We start from the raw sequence: 21,792 nt of genomic DNA, 5'->3' as shown, positions 1-21,792 counted from the left end.
ATACATTTGTCTTTAAATAAAACTGTCTATTTATCAAAGAGCTCTGGAAAAAATTGTATCATGGTTTCCACAAATATACTAAGCAGCATATCTGTTTTCAACATTGATAATAATAATGAGAAATGTTTCTTGAGTGCCAAATCAGCATATTAGAATGGTTTCTGAAGGATCATGTGACACTGAAGACCGGAGTAATGGCTGTTGAAATTCAGCTTTGATTTCACAGGAATAAATGTAATTTCATATTAAAATATTAAATATATTAAAATGTAAAAAAGTGCAAAAATATTTCGCAATATTCCAGGTTTTATTTTATTTTATTTTTTTACTGTACTTAAATAAATGCAGCATAAGAGTCATCTATCAAAAACAAATAAATAAATGAATATATAAAAATATATTAAAAAATCTTACTGACCCCAAACTGTTTAACGGTAGTGTGCATTGCTAAAAATAAAACGGGACCAGAGATAATGTTGACTGGACAAGTAATCATAATTACTGGTCCAACTGGGCCAGCAAGAATTTCTTACTCTTGAGCCCTGTGTTAGTTATAAACATGCTGACTTTAACTTGCTCAGCAAGATTCTCTTCAAACTGTCGTTCCACCATGACGGTATTTAACTTGAAAGAGAAAACTTGCCATAGAAACAGATACTTTATGGTTATGCAGTGTGTGCATTCATTGTGATTTGCACCATGACACATTTCGGAACGTGATGCATAAAATCAAGCTTGCGTTGCTAGAAATGTATGTGTTACACACCCTAAGGGGAAATTCATTGAGAAGGTATGATTCTGCTATATGCTAACAGACCTGTCACGCCACAATAGGTAGGTCAGCTTTGCTTTCATTGCCAAAAGCATGTTGGTGCCTTTAGATACTTGACCTTTTGTACAGTACACTTGGAGTATTCTGTACTTACCACTCTCATTAGATGTGAAAATATAAATCTTATGGCCATAGACAGAGTAGATAAAGAACTTCAACACTCTAAACTCCTAAACACCCTAATGCATCGCTCTCTCCCAGCTTTTAGAAAAGAACTACCTCCTAACACTGCATATTCATTTGCATCACTCCTGGGTGTTATTAGCAGAACCAGCAGGCAATGCGCCATATATGGGTACCGTATGGATGAACGGTCCATAAACAATCTCCCACCCACAAAGCATGGGAAAGAGCCTCTCAAGGTCTTGCTATGCAAGATTTATATGTTTCATAATTCACGACTCATTTCGAGCACATGAGGTCATTGGATAAGACTGTGTATCGAACAGGGCGTTTGATTGATGGCTGGCTAGTGGCTGCTCATCCTGGGAAGCATTTCCATTAGAAGCATCCTGCTAACTGTGATAGTCCTTTAAATTGCAGGAATGCATTCAAGATCAGGTGGTGCATAGGCACTTCTCATTCAAAACAGTACTGGTTTAAACTTCGTTCTTTCGATTTCGAACTGAAAAACAAGGCAGAACTGCGAAATCGATGTCCTTTTGACCTTGACCGATGTGACTAATGGGAAGAAAAGCAGATTGTGGGTTCAGTGGTGTCGTAGATGATCCCAGACTGTCACAAATGTGTAAATCTGGGGTGTAGTGAAACTGTCACTGTGTTTTAACACGTTACTTTCACACTGTGTGCTGTTGTTTTGTACTGAGGTGTGTTGGCAAATGCTTTCATCATCAACACGAGTACTACTGGTAGAAATGCTTTTAAAAATAGAGAACAACATCCACTTCACCTTTTTGGGTTTTATCATTTATTCATTTATATTTGATCAATACTTTTAGCTCTACTACCTATGTGTTTATCACCCAGTAAACATTGCGCTTGGTCTGACGACTGCTGCAATCCCTCGCCACTCATTTTAAGAAAATGATGGATGTGCAATTGTACAAACATGTATATGTAATCAATAGGGTTTCATTTTCAAACCAGATTGCTTTTTTATGTGAACTCGAGTTTGCACCAATCAAACAAACTAAAGGAACTAGATATGAACATCTGGATTCATGTACTCACCAAATATTGTAGTATGTATTGTATAGTAGTATGTAGAAAATATAAAGGAACTTTAGTCTCAGATAAATTGACTAAAATACCCTTTGACTAAAATACCCTTTTTTTATGCTTTACTGGATTTTTTAAATGTTTTTGAAAGACAAGGCTGCGTGTATTTGATCTAAAATACAGGAAAAACTAATATTTTGAAATTAAACATTTTTATTTTAATATATTATGTTTATTATATATATGATGATATGATGAAACAATTCTTATTATCAATGTTGAAAATGGATGTGCTGCATAATATTCTTGTGGAAACCATTATACATTTTTTTCAGGATTATTTGATGAATAGAAAGTTCAAAATAACAACATTTATTTGAAATGTAAATCTTTTGTAAAATTATATCTTTACTGTCACTTATGTACTCCTGTTTTACCTGAAATGTTGAACTGCTTATGGAATGTAGTGTTGAATTTCTTTTGAATGAATCATATTTTTATGTAAAAACATGCCATTTGTAGACTTTTTTTCTATTTGTGTATGTATTCATATATTCCCCTGCAAAGATTTTAGCTCAGAATATCTGTTTACAAGCAGTTAAATAATCCATTATTAATCTGACTGATAGCACAGTCAGAATGAAGGCTTTCATGTAAACACCAGTCAAAACAGATTTTCTCTCACTCTTACACACAGATCTTTGAACTAGTAATAGCTCGCTTAGTATCTTATGAGAATGCAGATCAGATGTACTAGCTAAACATAAAAATATACTTATAAAATTATTAAAAATCATATTTTAATTGTATGTAAAATGTTCCAATGCTTTCTGTAATTTCATGTGTTATAAAAAGAAATGATGGGAAATTAAGCATTTTAATTGAGGCTATTTATAGCATGAGCTCTGCAGGTGACATGCAGGCTCCATGCAGGCTACCAGGTGCCATGTTAGAGACCACTGGCATAAACTAGGTACAAGCTTATGATATTTAAAGGTGTTGCGGTTTCTACAACATGTCTTCTCTACAGTTGTCTAAATGTGTTTTTTGTGTCCTCAGCTTCGTCTGGAGGTGCTCAACTAAAGCTGCTGTCTGATGTGGCTCAGGCTGTGAAAGGTCAGGGTACCATCGCCTGGGTAAACTGTGGGTGAGTACCAATCAATTTAACTCTTTTACTGCTGTAGTGTACTTTTTTGCCATTAAAGTTGAGGCAGGTGATGTCCTGATCAACTTGTTGGTGTTGCTTTATTTCTAATACTGTCTTTACCAGGTGTGACGCAATAAATACTGTAATAGGGTTATAGATGGTGTTTTTGCACTTGAAATGATGTTTCTGGTCAAACAGTATGTTTATGTAGAACCTTGAACTTTTTTTATTTCAAAAAGAAAGTAGGGTTTAACCCAGGGTTAAGTGCAGTGTGAAAAACCCTTTTGATTCTTCGTAATATGATCTCCTAAGCCTCAATTAAAACTCATGTACACAGGTTGTATCTGCATCAGTGTCTGTGGTGATTACCTTGGATTATCTTGTTTCATTGCATCCTTTTTCAGCTCATGCATGTCACAGCTCAGCATCTTCTGTCTGCCTCTGCTTTGAGAAGAGATATCACAAAAGTTGTTTTGATGTTTCTAATGATTAGCAATCAAAGCTGGGCTCTGAATCATTTCGTAATGGCTAGGTGGTAATTGGTAGGATGTTGCAGGCAATGAAAACTGTGTCTTGTTAGCACCTAAACACACACACACACAAAAAAGCCTAGCCAATCCTTAAAGCACCTTCTTGAGACTGGCTTGGGTACATTGGGTCCCCTATGTGAAGAACTTATATAAAGCTGGGTTTAAAAAAAGTAACTCCACACAGGCAGCAGTGTGGTAGACCAAAGCAGAGATACGCCCACATGTTTTCTACAGATGACAGGGACCTGAGAGATGGCCAGCTGCAGTCCACTGGGGGATACCATTAAGGAAGTAGGTCATGGACAGAGCAAGATCAGTATGAAGAAAATGGGAATGAAATAATTCTGGAATCTAAACAATCCATCTGGATTTTTAATGAAAACTTGTTCAAATAAAACAGCTACTTTTTCAAACTTTACTTGGTTTTCAACTTCCCAATTTGTCCACTTGACTTGTTTGAAGCCAGCAATCTCACACACTAACCACTTTCAGCAATTTTGACCCTTGGATATCCCTTTCAAACCCCCTGCAAGCAAAACTTATTGACTTGACCCATGACTCTCATGCTTTAGAACAGCTTGAAAAGGACGACCAATTATTTTGGTGTCCCGAACAGGGTCGTGGGACTGGGGAGGGTATGAAGGGGCATATCTACGCATGTGTGCTCATTGCCATCTGTGATCCTGAGTCAGCTCGTTCGACACACAGCATGTCTAATTGAGTTTCCCACCTGACAGACTGAGCTCTGATCTCCACCGCACCTCTCTCAGTCCTCCCACAAAGGCGTTACGTGGGAAATGCATAATGCTAATGATGGCGTCTCATCTACCTTTAAGGAATGGAGCCGGTTGTGTGCAGATTCGGTCAGAAGCATAATTGAATTCCATCTCTTTGAATTTCCATTAGCATGGGGCTTTAGATCGCTGCTGAGTGCTCTCTGCTTCTCCTATTTGTCCTTATGTAATACATTTCCATGCTCATTATCGCTCAAGGGAAGGGGAGTCTTTACAATGGAGAGATCTGGATCTCTTTGGGAGGGTGTGGGCGTATATGCGGTGACAGTGGGACCAGGTAATTGTGGGTCCTTTCTGTTCTCAGGATCTGTTGAGGTGCAAGTGTGAAGATGGAGTGCTTTGTTGCTGTTTTTATTTTTTGTCATTGGCTGTATGACAAAGATGAATTTGTCAGGAACTGGAGCATTCATTTTTTGTGCAGTGAATTCAGAAAGCACTGACTTTTGAATCCCTCTGTGGCACTTTCCCATAAATAGGTTACAAAACAGGGCCAGAAATCCCCTAAAAATGTTTTTTTTTTCAGCAGTTGGCCAGTGAAAGTAGTTTTTTAACCTTCAAAAAAATGTGTATTTGTAGTTATTTTTATTTCCCATAAATTTCTTACAATAACATGAGTAACAGGGTTTAATGGCTGAGCATGATGAATTCGGTCTGCAATGCAGTTTGCATAAAAAAATGTGAAAATGGACTGAAATTGTTTACTTTTCATCATGTAGAAAGAGTCATAATGATTTTACTTCTTGAGATAAAGACATACTGTACACTCAGAAAAAGAAAGTGTAAACTATTATTTAACATAAAATTTAACATATCAAATAAAACAATAAAGTGCATGGAATTAATGCTTTAAAAGAGTCTTGGGATTCAACGTGTAGCACATTGTTGAATGTGCCCTGTCTACACAATGCCTATCACCAGTACCACATACTTGTACAAAATCCATTTAAAGGGGTCATATGATGCAATTTCATTTTTTCCTTTCTCTTTGGAGTGTTACAAGCTCTTGGTGCATAAAGAAGATCTGTAAAGTTGCAAAGACTAAAGTCTCAAATCCAAAGAGATATTCTTTATAAAAGTTAAGAGTCAGCCACACCCCCCTAAAACGGCTCGTTCGAACACGCACAGTATGGTAGGGGCGTAACATTTCCGTCTCACGGTTGAGGTATTCGGCCAATCACAACGCACGGGATAGTTGGCCAATCAGAGCACACCTCGCTTTTTCAGACCGATGAGTTTTGTAAAAATCGACGCGTTTCAGAAGGCGGGGCATACAGGAGAAACAATAATGTACAGTATGTGGAAAATAATGTGTTTTTTTAACTTTAAACCGCATAAACACATTTCATTACACCAAATACACAAAATAATGTTCTTTTTAGCAGCGTCATATGACCCCTTTAATGTGCAGGACGTTTTGAAGCATGCTATTCTGCTGCAAGGAATTGCTAAAGTGGAGCGGGATGGAAAAAACACTTAACTCTTCTTATCTAGAGACCTGTGGCTCTGAATTAAAGCCAGCAGAGTTTATGTATAATACACTGTAGCAGCTGAATGTCTTGTCCTTCAAAAAGAGAAGAATGACAGGGTTTGCCAAACTTAGAAGCGGCCCTTACATTAGCTTATTGCTGTGGTCATCTGTCGCTTCCCATGAGCGGTCTCGTATTGCTGCTACAGCAATTTATTTAATGTCTTGGGACATTAATTGTATCACTTCACTTTTTGGCTGCATCAATTTGCATGACAAATGTCCTTCGAGGACTTGTGTTATAATAGAATAATGTGATTATAATATTTGTTGAGCATAATTCGCTATGACTTAATGTTCGCTTTCGCCTCTGAGTTTGCACAAAAAGTATGAAGTTAATTGATTGTGCTTGCAGACACTTGACTGAACATGGCTGCTTTAAACTTTTGTTTTCCTTGCATTTTTACCAGGGTTGTGCACCATTCATAGGTCCTTCAGAGTTTGCTAACAAAGTTAAATATTGTAATTTGAATTTAAAGAAAGTAAAATTAAAGAAAATCAAAGAAATGTGTGTATTTTAACTAGTAGTTTTTAATACACATCATAATATAATAATCAATTATTACAATTGTAACTTTGTCTGATTTCATGAATAACTGTTTTATATGCATTATTTACTGAATGTGATTCTGTTAAGTGATTGAATATTCATATGTTTTCTGTTGGTTCCCCTCCACAGGGATTCAGAAGGACGCAAACTCTGTAAAAAAGTCAAGGTAGACCCCAGCTCGAAAACCAATGGAGTCGAGGTCTTGCATTATAAGTAAGAATAGTCTTTTTTTTTTTTTTTTTTGAGATTCATGTACTGTAACAATGGTAGTTGGAGGTATTATAATTTATTATTACTGAGAAGCATGAGCACAGCAATTCATCTTTAAGTTTTGTGTTGCTTTTAGGGATGGGACCTTCCACACAGAATACAACAGACCAGCCACATTTAAGGTAATTTCTCAGAAAATTGCATTTTGATGAAGTCATCTCTGACACAAATCACAGCATTTTTGAAGCTTCTTCCAGAACCCAGTTCATCAATATTTCTTTCTTAGACATATGGATTGACAATCTGCATTTTCACTAAATGGCGTCAGTGCCTTTTCGGATGCGTACTCTGTCATCTGTTAGTGGATGATTCACTCTGTTGCTATTTACTCGCTCGATGTCCAGTTTTCCCATTGCTGCTATTTCACAGTACTCAGCCTGAAGCACTAGAGCCAGAAGCCCTTGGTTCATAAGTAGACGAATCAAACTTGTCCCCCATTGGTTTCTCTCACCTATCTCATTCTCCACACGCCTTTCGGCTCAATTATGACCAAATGTGACGAGGCATTGATGAATGACTCTGGAATGAGGAGAGCTGTAATGTGAATATGTTAAAAATGAATGAGCTGAGCTATGCTGGATGATGAGACAGTGATGGGACATGTTCGCTGGCGCCACTGGTGTGGAAAGAATGGGGAGCTCTTATTAAATGCACCTGCTGTTAAGTACCACATATTGCTCTTCATTTTCCCTTGGTACAGCAGTAAAGCCGTACTTTGAGCGCTTCATGTCAAGGGAGTGCTTATTTCCTAATGTCTTGCATGCATAGATTAGGAGATAAATTAGAGTAATTGCACAAGAGAGGACTGGTTTTCATTGGTGATCAATCTCTGCACTTTTTTTATATTCAAGTTAGATCACACTTAGAGCAAGTTTGGATACAGATCTGACTATATTTTAGAAATATGTCCATTGTTGTTGTTTTTTTAAAATTATTTTAGTAGCATGTTTACTTGCACTACTGTTTGAACGTTTGTGGTCCGTAAGATTGTTTTTGTTTATTTATTTATTTGAAAGAAAGTAATACTTTTATTCAGGATTATTTAAACTGATCAAAAGTGACAGTAAAAACTACTATAAATCGTATTCAAATAAATGCTGTTCTTTTGAATGACTTTCTATTCATCAAAGAATGCTGAAAAAATGTATCGCAGTTTCCACAAAAATATTAAGCAGCAAAACAGTTTTTAACATTGATTATAATAATAAATGTTTCTTGAGCACCAAATCAGCATATTAGAATAATTTCTAAAGGATCATGTGACACTAAAGACTGGAGCATATTTTTTAATATTCTTTTATAATATAAATGTCTTGCTGTATTTACTGTACTGTATAAGCATAAGAGACTTCATTTTAAAAAATTTACAAATTTAACTTTTGAATGGTAGTCTACACCCTATTGTGCAAATAGGCCCCTACCTCTGATCTCACAATGATTCGCTATTAAAATGAAATGCATACAGTGAGTTGACCATTTTTTGACAGTGAAAGATGACTCTCTAATGGTCTCTTTTCAAAGTTTCTATCTATTCTCTCACCTCTTTTAGTCCATGGTGGCTTTCCTGAAAGACCCTGCAGGTGCCCCCCTGTGGGAGGAGAACCCTGAGGCTAAAGATGTTGTTCACATTGAGTCAGAGAAGGTAAGTATCTCTCGCTAAAGCTCACTGCAGCGAAGATCGGTTTTCTGCTGAGTATTTATCAGGTCTGGGAACTTTACACAGAACAAAAGACATGTAGCTGAACAATCTGCAATAGAAGAACCTGTCTATTCTTCTGATAATAATAAATGTTTCTTGAGCACCAAATCAGCATATTAGAATAATTTCTAAAGGATCATGTGACACTAAAGACTGGAGCATATTTTTTAATATTCTTTTATAATATAAATGTCTTGCTGTATTTACTGTACTGTATAAGCATAAGAGACTTCATTTTAAAAAATTTACAAATTTAACTTTTGAATGGTAGTCTACACCCTATTGTGCAAATAGGCCCCTACCTCTGATCTCACAATGATTCGCTATTAAAATGAAATGCATACAGTGAGTTGACCATTTTTTGACAGTGAAAGATGACTCTCTAATGGTCTCTTTTCAAAGTTTCTATCTATTCTCTCACCTCTTTTAGTCCATGGTGGCTTTCCTGAAAGACCCTGCAGGTGCCCCCCTGTGGGAGGAGAACCCTGAGGCTAAAGATGTTGTTCACATTGAGTCAGAGAAGGTAAGTATCTCTCGCTAAAGCTCACTGCAGCGAAGATCGGTTTTCTGCTGAGTATTTATCAGGTCTGGGAACTTTACACAGAACAAAAGACATGTAGCCGAACAATCTGCAATAGACAACAATCTAAATCTGGCAGCTGGACTGGGTGTCCAGAAACAAATGTGGTCTTAAATGCCCTAGCCTTAAATTTTTTGATCATTTGGGTATGTGAAAAAGAAAAAAGTTAAATCTGAAGACAGATTCATGATGTTGTAGTATATACTTGACAGTGAAATAAATTGTGTACTTTAAAATAGATTGAGTCAAATATGTTCAGCATTAGCCTCTTTTCAAAACAGAAAGCACACACTGCAGATGACGGTCAACAGCTACACTTTTAATAATGAAGTCTTTTAAACATCTTTGAAGAGCTCAGTAATTTCTAACATTTCTTTTTGTTTCTGTGGTTTAGAGAGTTGATTACTAGCACTGTGCTGGTTTGTAATGAAGTAATGAAGCAATATATCATGTTAACGAAAGTGGCCAGGAAATCTCTGCCCTTGTTTGTTGGTTTTACTGAGATCACCTAAAATTCTTCTAAAGTTTATAGCCACTCAGCCCGAGTGTTTGACAAACTCAATTTATGCTGTTTGGTTTGCAGGACTTCCGTAAGCTGCTGAAAAGAGAGGAGCGGCCCATCCTCATGATGTTTTACGCCCCATGTGAGTCACCTCTGTCTGTAATCATCCACTACTAGACACTTCATATGATGCAAACTGTGTGCAATCATGTAAGAAGTGCCATGTTCAAGCAAAACGAATCCTGTGAAGTGTGATTGTGTGTGTCTGAATCAATGTAGGTTGTGAATGCAGTCGAGATTTCATTAAGATGTCCAGCATTTGTCAGTGTGACATAAACAAGAGTTTAACTTCCAAAGACTTTTCTCATTCATCTTAATTCCTCTTGTAGTGCTCAGAGGAACCCAAAAGCTCATTACTGCAATACTAAGTCTTGAAGATAAGGAATAATGTAGAGAACTTCTGGGCAGTACCAACTTTTTTTCTGCCAAGACTCCAGACATTATCCATTGAAAAGTGCTTCTTAAGGTTAAACTTAACGTGTAGCCATAGGGTTAACAAAACTATCACCATTACCTTTTCTCATTTGATAAAATACTTAAAGGTAGTGTAAGTTTAAAAGTTTGGTATCAGTTATATATATATATATGTATATGTATATTTATATATATATATATATATATATGTTTTATTCAGTAAGGATGCAATAAATTGATAAAAATTGACAGTAAGTCATAATGCTACAGAAGACTTCCATTTTAAATGCATTCTGAATTCTATATTTTGGATTCTATATTCATCAAAGAATCCTGAAAAGAAATGTATCACAGTTTTCACAAAAGTATTACGCAGCAACACTGTTTTAACATGAGAAATGTTTCTGAGCACCAAATCAGCACTTTTGAATGATTTCTGAAGGATCATGTGACACTGAAGACAGCTTTGCCATCACAGGAATAAATTACATTTTAAAATATATTACATAAAAGAAAAAAACAGTGATTTTAAATTGTAAAAATATTTCACAATTTTACAGTTTTTACTGTAATTTTGATACAATAAAAAGAACATTAAAATATCTTCAAACCAAAACTTTTGAACGATAATGTAAGTATTAAAGCGGTCATATGATGCGATTTCAAGTTTTCCTTTCTCTTTGGAGTGTTACAAGCTGATTGTACATAGATAAGATCCCTGAAGTTGCAAAGACTAAAGTCTTAAAACCAAAGAGATATTCTTTTTTAAGACTCTGCCACGCCCCCCTAAAACGGCTCGTTCTAACACACCCCACATATCTACCTCACTATGTGGAAACATTTGCATAATGCCGCCCAAATGTGCAAAGAAAGAAGGCGTGGTTTCAGTAACAGCAGTTAGTGAAAACGAAGCGTTTGACAGAGGCGATAGATAGAGGACCTACAATAATGTACAGTATTTGAAAAATAATGTGTTTTTTTAACATTAAAGCATGTCAACATATTCTGTTACACCAAATACACAAAATAATGATCTTTAAAAAAGCATCATATGACCCCTTTAAACTTTGGTGTATTTACTCTTTAAACATGGTATCATAATAGTAATGTTGAGTAATATTGTGCATCCTTTCTGTAAAAAAAAAACATGGTGTGATCATATTTATCATTGTGAAATCTAGTCATTTCAATAGGAATGTGTGCAACCATGAATTTCTTGTAAGGACGAAAGATTCTCACACACAGATTTTGCAATGCTCCACTTTGGTCACTTGGTTTCACCACATTTACCTACAGAAAGCTGCTTGGTTTTGAAAGTGACACCTGTGTGAGCTGTGATTCATACATTGCTCCATTTGTGGCAATAGGCTCTGGACGTTTTTCGTTAATGCATCTTACACTGTAACATCTCTTCTACATGTAGGGTGTGGTGTATGTAAAAGGATGCAGCCGATTTTCCAGCAAGCAGCCACTGAGACAAAAGGGAAATTTGTAAGTACACTACTTGCATGTCAGAATCATGGCCTATTGATTCCTCTGTTTCCTTTTTTTCCCCCTGCTAGACTGTATCTCAATACATTTTTCTGATTCAGTTGTTGAATTTAATTACCTAACAGGTGGGATGTTTTTGCGAAAACCATTGATGTGCCTTTTTGACCAAACGTTTTGTTCCCCCTCATTAGAGGAAGAAGCAATTTTGCTTAAAAGTCCTTCTGCTGATTTCATAGTATAGTTATAGGATATACTTCCTGCTGTTGAAGTCTATGGTGATTTATGGATTATATGCTAGCTCAGCTCAATATCTCTGTGCACTGCTGGGAGAACCACAGTATACCTCACCACACATATTTCTCTCTCAGTCCTTCTCTCTCTCTCTCTCTCTCTCTTTTTTATCTACCTCCGTCTTTTTCCCCATCTCTCATCTTAGAATGTTCACAGAAGCACAAACATAGATGCTTGAACTTTCATTCAAACTAAAATGGTCCAAATCGAAATTGAACATTTTTTAAGAAGACCCCGCTGTACATGTCAAAGCGGGAGTGTTTTCTACATGGAAGCTTGTGTAAGTCAAGAGAACATTGCTTAGTATTGTGCAGCTAAAACCATGGAAAGGTTCTTTTGTTTCTTTTATCTACTGGTAAACTCAAAAATGTATTGCATAAACAAAAACCACTCCACAGGAGAGATTTTTTTAAAATTACTATTTTGGAAATACTTTACAATACATTTAAATTTGATAACATTACTTAAAGTGTTAGGTATCATAAACTATCAATGAACAATGCTTTTACAGTATTTATTAATCTAGTTTAATGTTAATTTATACATACACTACTTTTTGGGGTTGTAAGATTTTTTTTCCCTATGTTTTTGAAAAATCTAATAAAGGCTACATTTATATGAATACAAATATATTAGTATTGTGAAATATTCTTAAAATATTTTTTTTGTTAATATAGTTTAATAGTTTTTATGTTTTAATATTTTTCAAATTGTAATTTTTACCTGTGATGAAAAAGCTGAATTTTCAGCATCCATTACTTCAGTCTCAGTGTCACATGATCCTTCAGAAATCATTTTAATATGCTGATTTGGTGCTTAAGAAATAGTTCTTATTGTTGTGTTGCTTGATGCATTTTATCAGGACTTTTTAACAGGTTATTTTTTATTGATGAATAGAAGGTTGAAAAGAACAAAAGATGTTGATCAATTTAATGCGTCCTTGCTAAATAAAACAATTAATTTCTTTAAAAAAAATCTCTCTAACCCCAAATTGTGAACAGTAGTGTACACTAATAAACTTTTACCATTTCAACTTGTACATACTATAATTATAGTATTTTGAACAAACATTTATTAACAAAAAACATCAATAAACTGTAAACTGTTATTATCATTATTGTTCTTTTCATATGGAGGGATATTTAAGCAGTATTTTTCTCTAACTGCAGTAGCACTAGTAAATAAGCTGCTCGTTTGAAGATTTGCATAACGAAAGGGTAGCTTGCTGGTACAGACGCGACGTGTAGATTTGCTGCCTCCTGTGTTTCTGAGTTTCCACGTACGTGTGGTGAGAAGCTGATAGCACTGCAGGAACATTGATGGATTTCGGAGGTAATCGCTGGTCAGCAGAGTTTGTCTGCATATTTTTCATTGGCATGACGGATGTGTACGGGCCACCGGAGACGATTTGTGACTTACTCTAGGATAATATACATTTATTTTGGAATACATCATAAAGCATAGACTGTCATAACGGTGCAGTTTGTTTGAATTAACGGCACAAGCTATATTTTTTCAACTTAGCAATGTGACGTGCTATAAAAATGGATGAAGTTCCCTCATGTTTTGATGTGTCCAAACACAAAGTAAACTGAGGCTGTAGTCACTAAAAGTAGATTTCCTCCAAAACCAAAGTGAGTTGAAATTGCTTTCGGGGGGCGATTAGCATGTCAGGTCAAACCTTGCAATGTCATGAGAGAGATGGATATTTACTGTGTGCCACTTCGCTGCATGCCATCTGTATCGACAAGCTTTCTGTTTAGTCTCTGATGTGGCCATTCATCTTCATTTTCCTGTATTTGAGGTGCTAGACAGGGATTGTTTGTTTCAAGTCTAATTCATTGCTTTTGTGTAGGTGTTGGCTGGGATGAACGTGCACCCGGCGGAGTTTGACGGGCTCAAACAGGAGTTCAGCGTCAAGGGCTACCCAACCTTCTGCTACTTTGAGTAAGTTTGTCTTGATTCTTGACTCGAATACACAAACAAAGTCACCTTTTGAAGAACCGAATACAATGGACTAAATTGCTAAGCTTTAAATCTGATTGATATTAAAGCCCTTTTGATGTTACAGTGTATATCTATACCAATGTTGCCAAGTAAATTATTTTATGCAACAAAATAGGAAGGAAATTTAATGTAACTTAATTGTAGGAAACTAGATCGCCAAATAAAAAAGTCATTGCAATATTAACTTAAAGTTATGTTGCCAGCAAAATCGTTGTATTTTGTAAGTACTTGATATTGACTTTTTTCTTAAGCAAGTTCTGTTTTATTGTAACACTAGTGTCATAGCGTTGTAAATTCATTAATTTGAAGAAGACTAGGAAAGACGGATCAGAATGGTACATCTTCTACAGTCTGTTTAACTCTAGGGGAGTTGGAAAATGAGCCTATTTTCAAAAATAGTGGAGTGTTCCTTTAAGGGCTGAAGATTTTTTGGAGATGTCAGTGCTTTTCCTAGAAGCATTCATCAGTCCTTTTTTTTCCTCGAAAGTCCAAGTACATGAAATGTCAGCATAAGAAAATGCACCTTAGTGAACACTAGTTTTGTGGAGTGTTACTTTTAAATGTATTACAATACTGTTAAATAATGGATAAAGAAAAATAATGAAAGTCCAAGAATTCTATTTAAAGGCTTTCATTATTCAGTCATTCTGTTAATCAAAGATTTAAATACATAAAATGTTAATTCTAGTAAATATTTGTTGAAAAATGTTGAACTTTGTATACAAAATGTTCTTGACCACTGCACAATGTAGCATTGCAGGCAGAGAATTGATTTGCATTATTTGAAAAAGTACTCGTTTCTTCCACAAAATAATCTTTGCATATTAAAAGGGTTAAAATTAATTCATTTCTGAGACAGTTTTGGGGCAGCTTTTTATATGTAGCATGCTAGAACTAATAGCCCCAGCAAAAGGCATGATTTATGATCTTAAATGAATCAGAGAATTTTAATGTGTATTCTCTGCATGGTGCAATTTGTCCAGAGCATTTTTCCTGTATATATAGACTTGTGGCAGCAGCTGTGTGCATTTAGCTTCTGTTTAGTGCTCCTTCATTTCACAACTCTTTTAATTACTAAAAGGTTAATTAAACATGGCCCTCCGCCCAAGGCCAGATCTTTACACGACTACACCACACCTCCCCACCTCAGCACTGAATCAATTAATATTTCACTAATGCATTATTTGTCTTCCGATCAAAGAGAGCATAATTCTTTAGATATAATTAAAATAGAAAATTTTATTTTATTTTATTTTTTATTGTCTGCTGCTTGCAAACAGATCTACATTTAAGCTTGAGGTCTCTTGCCGTTTGAAACTCACTTGAGACTAAAACTCAAAAAATCAAGATTTCGCCTGACACTAAAGTGATGATTCTGTTTGACGAACATGAGTTTTCCACTTTATTATTACATTTCTTTGTTTAGGTTGCCACAGTGCTTTTGGATTCGAACTGATTAGTGACAGTTTCAAATGACAGTCCATTGCCAGCATCTCGGCTAAGCTCCCACTTGCTGCAGATTATTTTCAGTCACGGAATGGGAGCAGATGATGGCAGATAAAGCTTGAGTTTCCGATGCATGAAGCCTTCTTCCGCATGCTGCTCTGTTCAAAAGCATTTCTGTATACATTCGTGATCTCGTCTGCTTGTGGTTGTATGGATTAGTAAGGGCACAAAGGCTGCTAGCTGAAGTCTTTGATTATGCTAAGAGCCCTGGGCCAAATGGCTTAATTAGCTTTGAGTCAAACGCTCATTTAAAATGTTTATCTTGGACAGCAAGAAGCGAGCAGCAGTCTTGGATGCCTTGGATCTTTGTTGTGTGGGTACAAATATCCAAAGCTGTCTAGTGCAATTTATGTTGACAAAATAAGCACTAATATATATTGACTTCACCCGTTTAGGATGTCCTTTCTGAAAGAAGGCAAGATTTGAAGTATGTTTTTGTAAAAATCAATACTAATAGCTTTAAACAAACCTTCTGTTTCTGTTTTACAAACTTTTGGCCATGTTTTTATATAGAGAGTAGAGAGAGGACAGGAAATAATGGGATCGTGATAGGAACGCGAGCCAGAATCGATCCCACATATCTTGTGTCCATCTTATATTGGTGAAAATTTTTTGTTTGTTCATGATTAAATGATATGTGTTGCTTTGGATTTTATCAGCCAGTTTATGATGGAATCGATCCCACATATCTTGTGTCCATCTTATATTGGTGAAAATGTTTTGTTTGTTCATGATTAAATGATATGTGTTGCTTTGGATTTTATCAGCCAGTTTATGATTAATCATTTTGTTCTTTTTTACAAAAAGGAAGGGGAAATTCTTGCATCACTATGAGAATTATGGAGCCACCTCTAAAGACATCACTGATTGGTTGAAAAAGTGAGTAAACTTTATTTCAACTCTAGACATACAAACCTCTCTTTATTTATTCTTACGCCCTTTACTATTTTAAAAGCTGTAAAGAATCACTGTGTTTGTAAGAGGTGTGACATCTTCGACTTCTGCCCGCGGTCTCTAACATTACCCAGGGAGTGTTTTACAGGAACTGTGGTGTGAAAGATATGATGCCCACTGTAAAACACTGGATGTAAACACTCCTCTGTGCCTCCTAAAAGAGATGTGATGAGGCTTTAAAATCTCTGCAGTGTCTTAACCAACTATCAAAGTGACAAAGTTAACAAAATGTACTACAGTCTACAGCACGTCTACACATGTCAGAGATTAACTTCACTAGAGCTGTGCATGCAATGCAGCATGTCATTTATGGAGTGCATGAATCTTCCAGTCATACAGCGGCACAATATTTTGCCTAGCAACATTAAGAGAAATAACTTCAGTGGCATTGCTGATGCTGTGAAACCAGACTAGATGAACTAGACCGGATTAACAAACACTGTGTCCTGAGCAGTGTTTGTATTGTTAAGTTATGTGCTTTGGCATGACACATTAGTAGTTTGTGAGTAGTATGAGAAACCTTTTTATTGGCATAAAGTTTGGTCCACTTATTCTGGTCAATAACTTCCCACTTAGACTGGAAGAGACTGTTTGATCATATGTCACAAGACCAGCCACAGTCACAGCTTGGTTTGTATTTTCATGTTGTTTAAGGGCAGGTAAATCTGAGTTTGAAATGAAACCACTGTTAAAAATGTTTTGTTTTGCGAAGTAGAAAGATAAAATAAAAAAAATAAAATTTTATTTTATTTTATAAAAAATAAAATAAAAAAAGACAAAAGTAGAAATATTTATAGATTATTTATATTTAATGACTGCTGGATCTATCTGTCTAAAAAGTGAGGTTAGGCAACAAAGTGGAACACGCAGTTCTGTTCGAGAATATCTAGTTTACTCTATGTATCGAAAAATGCACCACAATTCAAATGTTTAGGATCAAAAAGTTTTTTTTTAAAATTTTTTTATCTAAGACCAGTTTCGTGTAACTCATTGTCAAATTTGATGGCATGATGCCGATCTGGATCAGAGTCTGTATTTCTGCAACTCTTTGGCATATTGACACCAAGCTCTATGTGTGTCATTATCATTTGCTGGCAGCGCCACCTATTGGTCAAAAATGATAAGCAATTATGTCACATTACAAGTGATTGTATTTTTAGATTTTCAACTATTTCGCTTAAAATCATCAAAAATTGTCTTTAATTACTAATTCTTTCAACTCGTCTGATGCTTCCTGTCGTGGTTGCTTAGCTCCTCATTGCCTCTTGTGCTTGGCCCCTTAATTGCTGCTTGCAGTTTAATTTTAATAATATTTCACAATATTACTGTTTTTACTGGTTTCTACTAGTTTCTTTCTGTTTTTACTACTGTTTCTATTTTTGATCAAATAAATGCAGTCTGGGTGAGCATAAAAACTTCTTTCATGAACAAATCTTGCTGACTCTAAACTTTTAAACAGTATTGTTTCAAAGATTTTGTTAAATTATGATCACTTTTAGGGGGACTGATAAAAAAAATTTCATCCATGACTCCTTAAAGTTGCTAACCAGTTAGTTTGGAACTAGTTATTTAATCAGCTCTCGCCATTTTTGTACAAGACGGTCAATGAAGGAACTGTGGGTGGTCCATATTTTGTGAGACAGAAATCATTATTGCGATTTCATAAACTATATGACAGCTGCAGCTGATTGACCAGTACAAGTGCATGTTAAGAGACTTAAAATTGTGACCTCCTGCTCTCAAAGCGCTTGCAGATGTATGCCTGGATTGTCTTGTAGAATCAATTTTGAATGAAGATAGTGAGAGTTTGAATGTGAGAACATTTACTGATGCACTTTACCCACTGAATGCTTGTGTTTGCCAGTGTTTATCCCTGGCAAAGTTGCCTCTGGCTGGTCTTTGTTCAGCTCACGCACTTCTAGGAGATAAGCTCTTGGTTCTATCCACTCTACGAAGGAATCATTTGGGCCACACTTATATGGGAACAGGGCCCGTGAGGAAGACAGATGTGAATTGCGAGCTCAGACTAGCTCTCTTTAGTCATGCGGGTGTGACCGTTCCTCACCAGATGTAGAGCTGAAATGAGTTGTGAGATGTGAATTGGCAGTGTCCAACTTAGAGCTTAGGTGTCTCACATTAGTCATTTGGAGGGTTTTGAGTCATGAAGTTCTGGCTTTGAAACAACAAAAACATTTTGACTAATGGAAATGTTTTTAACTACTTGTTTAATACGTTGCACAGCCCCCAGCCGCCACAGCCTAAAACTCCAGAGGTGCCCTGGTCTGAGTCCGGCTCGGCGGTCTTCCATCTGACCGATGAGTCTTTTGACACATTTCTGGAGGAGCATCCTTCAGCCCTGGTCATGTTCTACGCTCCCTGTGAGTATCAACAACACTGCTCTTGCAGGACTTAGGGCTTGAATGGCTTTTAAATTTAAAGGTAGTCAAAGGGTTAGAAAATTATGTTACCCTCATGTCGTGACTTTTATTTATTCTGTGGGATGCAAAACCTTTTTTGTCCATACAGTTAAAGTCAATGACATCCACTGTAGATTTGGACTCCATTGACTTTCTTTATATGGACAGTTTAAACTTTGTTACCTTCTACCTTTTGAGTTCCACAGAAGAGAGAAAGTTCTGCAGGTTTGGATTGACATGAGGGTGAGTAAATGATGACATAATTTTCATTTTCAGGTGAACTTTAATTGTAAAGATTATGTTTGCTTGACAAGCCAGTTGTCAAAATCGCTATATTACGATTATGTTTTGGACATGTTATTATGATAACAATTATTATTCTTTGCACTCGTATTAAGGCAGAACTAGTTGTAGTCTTTGAAGTACACTGGAGTATACTGAAGTACCATGGTATACTATATATGAATGTACATTCATATACAGTATACCATGGTCCTCAATGATCCATATAGCCTACTGTCAAATATGCATATACTGTACAATGGTTTATACATGGTACTCCAATGACCTTAATACCTGTATTTTTGTTTTTTAGTGAAGTCTAATTTTAACCACTGAATAGGTCAGAGATAGACAAAAAAAGCTTCTCTTTATGTTGTTTGAATTGCACTTGTGTGCTCTTGATGTTTTTGTCTATCAATTGTATTCTCAAATGTTTCTACCTGACACCGATTTGCTGATACGAGTATGTTAGTAGTATTTCAATTTCTTGGGAGGTTGCTTTTTTTAGTGTTTGAAGGAAGATGGCTCTCAGCTTTCATACATTTTTGATCAAACACCTCTGATAGAACATATTCATTTCCTGTATTGCACAGGGTGTATCCTACCAACCCACCACTGAGCATATGTGCACATACATACTCTCTCTCCACATTAATACACTGTCAAGGAACCGGATGACTTGTTTACATTCTCATCAACAAGGTCAAATGCAATATCCTTGTTCACACACAAACATCGCTTCACATGCACTCAGCTATTATAATGCCAATGACATGTTTTTGTCTATCAATTGTATTCTCAAATGTTTCTACCTGACACCGATTTGCTGATACGAGTATGTTAGTAGTATTTCAATTTCTTGGGAGGTTGCTTTTTTTAGTGTTTGAAGGAAGATGGCTCTCAGCTTTCATACATTTTTGATCAAACACCTCTGATAGATCATATTCATTTCCTGTATTGCACAGGGTGTATCCTACCAACCCACCACTGAGCATATGTGCACATACTCTCTCTCCACATTAATACACTGTCAAGGAACCGGATGACTTGTTTACATTCTCATCAACAAGGTCAAATGCAATATCCTTGTTCACACACAAACATCGCTTCACATGCACTCAGCTATTATAATGCCAATGACAACATCGGCTAGGCCTCTCAATGCACACTCTTGAGTTTGTCAAAAAAAAAAAAAAGATGCTTTGCTTGCATCAGATTAACTAGACAAAATGCATGCTGATGCTCGCCCCGCTCGCCCGTACACAGTTCTTAACAAAAATGCAAACCATTTATGAATCAGTGACGTGATTTGTTCATATTCCCATAGTGTAAATAAATACATATTAAACCCAGGCTTGACTAAGTGAGTTCTGGCTTATGATTACTGGAAAGCCCCCAGTGTGCAATTTCATGTGACCTGATTTTGAGTTACTTAATAATAATAATAAACTCTTGTACACAGTTCTTAACAAAAATGCAAACCATTTATGAATCAGTGACGTGATTTGTTCATATTCCCATAGTGTAAATAAATACATATTAAACCCAGGCTTGACTAAGTGAGTTCTGGCTTATGATTACTGGAAAGGCTTTTATGATTATGTAACAGGTGGGGAATTGGAAAGGGATCTCTTTAGAGGAAGTATAATTTCTTTCCAGATGAGTGCTGTTTGTGATTATGATTGACATGTTGTAGTCTTTTATGGATATCGAGTGGTTGTTTTTGTGCTATGTCAATTATGCATAACCCTATTGAAAAAAAAAACTTAAACCGACATAGATGGTTTGCTGTTTTATGCTGGTTTGGCTAGTCTTGTTGACCTCTCAACCTGGTCAAGTTAGTGTTTAGCAGTTCAAGTACCCAAAACCTCTTTAAAACTGTCAAACCAGGCCAGCCATTAAACCACCTTTGGCTAGCAGGGTTTTCCAAATGTTTTGTGATGTATATGAACTACCATTCAAAAGTTTGGGTTTGGAAAGATTAAAAAAAAAAATGTTTTTCAAGTTTTTATGTTCACCGCAGCTGCATGCATTTTATTTAAAATACAGTAAAACATAATTGGGAAATATTATTACAATTTAAAATAACTGTTTTGTATTTTAATATATTTTAAAACATAATTTATTCCTGTGATGGCAAAGCTGAATTTTCAGCAGCCATTACTGTTATTATTAATATGCTGATTTGATTTGACACAAGAAGCTCAAGATATCACAATTATTCTCATAATTAGTAATATTATCAAATCTGGTGATTGTGAGCTGATCAGATTTCATTATCATTTTAAGTGCACATCAACTTCAAAGCACTACTGTAAACATTTTGTAAAAACATTTTCACACTTTTTCTCTTTTTAAATTTTTTTACTTTTTTTTCAGGTTTGTGATGTTAAAATTAATCACATTCTAATTTTCTTAATTGTGATGGTTTTTAGGGTGTGGCCACTGTAAGAAGATGAAGCCAGAGTATGACGAAGCTGCTGAGATCCTCAATAAAGAGCCAGATGTGAGTTCCTTCATTCTAATTCTCTGACATATAGGGAATGGATAATGCTCATATATTTGCTTGCAGTGGTGTATTGTAACGAAGTAATAATACTTCGTTACAGTACTTAAAGGGGTCATATGATGCGATTTCAATTTTTCCTTTCTCTTTGGAGTGTTACAAGCTCTTGGTGCATAAAGAAGATCTGTAAAGTTGCAAAGACTAAAGTCTCAAATCCAAAGAGATATTCTTTATAAAAGTTAAGAGTCAACCACGC

The 21,792-nt window shown here is 35.8% G+C and overlaps 1 protein-coding gene across 1 annotated transcript in view; it reads left to right on the top strand.

Annotated features, from left to right (window-relative positions):
• The window catches only part of LOC107722874 (protein disulfide-isomerase A5), a 52,140-nt gene that overhangs the window by 8,731 nt on the left and 21,617 nt on the right, over positions 1-21,792 (top strand). The window contains exons 3-12 of the mRNA XM_016531371.1: positions 3,071-3,158; positions 6,687-6,770; positions 6,904-6,949; positions 8,377-8,469; positions 9,690-9,750; positions 11,506-11,573; positions 13,720-13,811; positions 16,185-16,256; positions 18,573-18,709; positions 21,466-21,536. Of these exons, the coding sequence (XP_016386857.1) occupies positions 3,071-3,158; positions 6,687-6,770; positions 6,904-6,949; positions 8,377-8,469; positions 9,690-9,750; positions 11,506-11,573; positions 13,720-13,811; positions 16,185-16,256; positions 18,573-18,709; positions 21,466-21,536 (812 nt within the window). The remainder of the gene's footprint in view (positions 1-3,070; positions 3,159-6,686; positions 6,771-6,903; positions 6,950-8,376; positions 8,470-9,689; positions 9,751-11,505; positions 11,574-13,719; positions 13,812-16,184; positions 16,257-18,572; positions 18,710-21,465; positions 21,537-21,792) is intronic.

The sequence above is a fragment of the Sinocyclocheilus rhinocerous genome, unplaced genomic scaffold (assembly GCF_001515625.1).
Source record: "Sinocyclocheilus rhinocerous isolate Xijiao unplaced genomic scaffold, SAMN03320098_v1.1 scaffold2529, whole genome shotgun sequence".
NCBI lineage: Eukaryota > Metazoa > Chordata > Actinopteri > Cypriniformes > Cyprinidae > Sinocyclocheilus > Sinocyclocheilus rhinocerous.
This window is presented reverse-complemented; position numbering and strand designations above follow the sequence as displayed.